Source organism: Dinoponera quadriceps, unplaced genomic scaffold (assembly GCF_001313825.1).
Source record: "Dinoponera quadriceps isolate SergipeBrazil2010 unplaced genomic scaffold, ASM131382v1 scaffold3, whole genome shotgun sequence".
NCBI classification, from domain to species: domain Eukaryota; kingdom Metazoa; phylum Arthropoda; class Insecta; order Hymenoptera; family Formicidae; genus Dinoponera; species Dinoponera quadriceps.
The window spans coordinates 2,509,974-2,514,216 of NW_014554293.1; the positions used below are offsets into that span (position 1 = coordinate 2,509,974).

General features: G+C 48.6%; 1 protein-coding gene across 1 annotated transcript in view; it reads right to left on the minus strand.

The window, feature by feature from the left end:
* Window positions 1-3,862, minus strand: part of LOC106742959 — a 14,654-nt gene extending 10,792 nt beyond the window's left edge. Inside the window, exons 1-2 of the mRNA XM_014616350.1 lie at window positions 3,711-3,862; window positions 2,822-3,567 (exon numbers count right to left, since the gene is read on the minus strand). Of these exons, the coding sequence (XP_014471836.1) occupies window positions 2,822-3,068 (247 nt within the window). The 5' untranslated portion in view covers window positions 3,069-3,567; window positions 3,711-3,862. The remainder of the gene's footprint in view (window positions 1-2,821; window positions 3,568-3,710) is intronic.
* Window positions 3,863-4,243: the final 381 nt, after the last annotated feature.

Below are 4,243 nucleotides of genomic sequence, written 5' to 3' on the forward strand. Positions count from 1 at the left end.
CTCAAGCCTCTCTCCCTCTCTCTCTCCCCCTCCCCGCGACTTATTCTCAGCCGGCACGAATTTAACATCCACCGCAATGCTCATTTATATATATATATATATATATATATATATAAATGAGCATTGCGGTGGATGTTAAATTCGTGCCGGCTGAGAATAAGTCGCGGGGAGGGGGAGAGAGAGAGGGAGAGAGGCTTGAGTAATCTTTGCCGAGTAATTTTTATATATCCCGTCGCATGCGAATGTGCATCGCTACGTCCCAACGACTGTCGATACGTCGATACTGTTACAAAGCATGCAAATTCGCGTGCTCGGGCCTATGACGACGCGAGGATACGAGAGCAAGATTATCCCGCTTCTAGACGAACGGCTTTGTGCCACTCGAAGAACGAATTCGGCCTCCAATAGCTGCCACGGCGCGTTACATTTTCAAGATGGAAGGTACCGACACTTCTTCCTCCGCCTTTTCTATTACTTCCTCTTCCTCCTCTCCCTCCTCGTCAGTCGGGAAGCGCGATAATCGCGTTTCGGAGCGGCTCTAAACTCTCGTCGGATTCTCTCGTAGCTTCGCGAACGGCAGAAATCAGAGCATTAAAGATGAACATTCCGCGGAGGACGGAGAGGGGGGGGGCACACAGGCGGGAATGGAAGATAAAAGTGCAACGGGCTCTTCTGCGACGCTCCGGATTCCCGATAATGGAAGTAAGTCACTTTTGTATCTCTAATAAACGATTTCATTCTCCTTAAATCGCGATAGCGCCGTTATTGATCTGCGATAAACAGCAGACGTGCGAATCCTGATTTTCTTCCGCCCCGTCGTTGCTATTGAACGGACAGTTTGATTCACGCAACAATTGATTATATCGGTAATTAGTAATACATAATCGTGTCAAACGAGCGGGAATAAATCGAGTAACATCCCTTTTACTAGGCGCATCGTCCGGCGATCCATAAAATTCCAAACAAATTTAGATTGTGTCTGGTGTAGGAACGACTATTTATAATGCAGAGAGAGAGAGAGAGAGAGAGAGAGAGATAGGTCCCGATAAAATCGCGATAGCATTCGCTGCTGCGGCGCGACGCGAATTATGACTAACAACTAAAAAAATATTTAATAAATTACGGGGAAACGGTACGATAAGGAAGCACGCGTTTGCGATGTAAAACTTAATTGTCTTCTCTTATTATAATTTTTTCTAAAATGCACGCTGAATGTGTGCAGCACGAAGATAATGATAACCGGATATTGCCGAGCGGCTCGAATCGCGGACGGTCGTGCGATAATACTAAAGGGGAGAAAAAAATTCAATTGAATATCCCAACGTCTCAGATCTGTGGAGCGCGAGAGGAAGAAAGTGCCGGTCTATAAATCGCCGAGCACATTTACGCAAGATATTCTTCAGTTTTACGCCCTGTCGGAGCCGACCCGTCGGCCAACGTTATCAGCTTTACTTAGGCAATACAGCGGCCAATAATTCTTCCCGCCTCTATGTGAGATGGTTCCCCGCGGGCTATTTATCCTAAAACGCACGAGACACGCGTGTGTGGAGATTTACGCGTGTACGTATCTCGTTTCTCTTCTTTATTTGTCCATTCGCTTAAACTCTATTCTTGGCGGAACTTTCGGGAGTTCCCCTAATCGACTTGGTCGGACGACTGTTCCTCACGAGAGACGAATTAATCCCCTCGACAAAGTTTGTCCTCTCGATTTCTGAAATACCCTATATATATGATTTCGCCGATATACGCGATAACGGGTATCAAACATACTATGCAATTATCGGTGGCATCTATCATTTGAAACGGTTTGATCATGCGAGAGCACGCCGGTCCCGATTAAATGCATATATACGATAGATTGATAGTTGCCCGTCGCTTGGCCAAATATATCGCGAAACTTGCAGCATTATCGCATATCATCGCGCGGTATTCGTATTTTTTAACGCCGTATGTGCGGTTGGCCTGATCGGAAAGTTGATATTGACTTTCGACGGCTTCCGCGTATGAAAAATATGAATCATATTTCTCGTACAATTTAGCTGATATATAATATCGATGCGCCCGAATAAAATATCCCCGCTTGATCGTCGTGAGAAAGACAATTCATAAAAAAAAAATTATCTTTTTCCGGCAACGTCCAGCACAGCAATCGCTACTGTTCATTAAAATCTCATGATTAATGATGGGCTGGCTTAGTGATTAAAGTGGCCATGATTCGCTCATTCCAGCGCCAAAGCAGCAGGATACCGTTAAGATCCCGTCTAATCCCAGAAAATCCCAGGATGTTTTTAAGCGCATGCTTAAAAAGTCTTACGGCCCATAAGTAGAGACGGACATTGTTGCATCGATTAATCGATGCTTAATGCCGTTCTCGTTCTTTTAAGAAGTAATTCCCCCCTTAAACTCGGTCACTTAATTAATATGTATACTTTGACCGACAGTTACTTCGATTTCATTAAGCCCTCTCTACGAATAGTTGCCGATATTCCGCGATCAATAGGTGGAATGTTGTATTACATCCAACGCAAATGATGGACAATCATTATAATTACAATTATATTAACATCGGGAGTTATTGCCAAAAAAATTTCAATTATCATCATAATCATCGGTTTCGCGTGAAAAGAGTGATCCGTAATTCCATCCCTGTCCTTTTTCATCCTTAACGGATCTTCCCGACGAGTTCCCGAAGGGTACGACTCGAGCGATCAATTTCTTTTCCTTCGTAATCATTACGTCTCGGCCGCCGATCGTTCCTTCGACGTTCACCTGGTGGCGACCTGTCAACCTTTCGCGCGAGGCCGCACCATGAAGCACGTACCGCCGCAGGTCTCCTTGAAATCGTCGCAACAGTCGGCAAGCTTGAGACAGGCGTGATCGCAGTAGCACGGCTTGTCGCGCGGGCTCTGGATAATCGCGTTCGGCGACTCCTTCTGTATGACGCAGCCGGAGTCCCTGCCCTGGCAGCAGAGCTTCGCGGAGCTGCAGCTTCCGGCGGCGGTGCCGTCCGACAGGTATATTAGCGTGGCGACGATCAACCTGGCGAGCGTCACGTCCTTCCTCCACATTCTCCTCGCGATTCCGCGACCCTGACACGACCTTGCCACCGCGATTCCGGTCGGCGGACAACTCCCAACGGCAGTCGCGGAAACGCACGCACGTGTTCCCGCTCTTTCTCTCTCTCTCTCTCTCTTTCGCTCGTCACTTCGCAGCGATTAGCCGCGCGCGAGATCGATCGCCGGCATTGCCGATCGTACTTTCCCTCTCGCCCTTTGAGTCACTAAATCACTCCTGGCTTCTCGGCGGGAAGAATGTCTTCTCGGCTGTAGCGGCATTCATATTTCGGAGGCAGTCCGCGCGCGAACACCGTCGGAATCACCGGCGCCGGGTCACCGAGCCGAACGCGCTTCTGCGTCGGCGAATGCACTCGCGTGTAAAGTCGGTAGTACAATAGTTAATCTTCTCTCATTCCACAGGAGTGAAAACGGGAGAATGGAAATATACGATAAACGACTTCAACTCTTCCTTAGGATCCGTCCGAGGAACCCGATATCCAGGGTTAATTAACTGAAATCACCGAATGATTCTTAACGTTGGGTCAGTTCTCTCAGCCGTTTGGCGTTTTCTTTCCTTCTTTCAAGGTATATCGTCAAGGTGCGAAGAAAAAGTAAAAACAAACGCGACGTCCATACGAACACTTGACCGCGCACATCGAGCTCTCGTGGAGACGGATGACGATCCTCGCCGGTCACCGCGAAAAGCGAGCAAGAATTTCTTTTTCCCTCTCTCTCTTCCTCTCGGTCACCCTATCTCTGTCGCGCGCTCGACCCTTCGACGCGGGGTGTCGCGATCCGACTGAGCGTTTCAACCCCACGCGCGAGAAGAATGTAACGGGGCGCGCGCTATGTTGCGCCTTCGCCTCGTCTCGTCGTCCTTGCTTTTCGTACTCGCGCACCTCGCCTCCCACGGGAACAGCAGCAGCCGGCATCTGCACGAGCGCATGCTCGAACGATATTCCCACGAGACCCCTATGATTTAGTGCCTGCAGCTTTTAATGGAATTTAAAGGCAACAATTCGTAGCCCAATACTCGCGCGATGCTCCCACACGTACGGAGACGTCGCGGGGCTACCGGATGTTCTCGAAATCTTTCGCGCACATACACCTTCCATTCTGCCCCGAGCTCGGTCTTTCCTTCGTGAAATATATCATGGTTTCCACTTCGACCTGTTAATCTTCTCAAA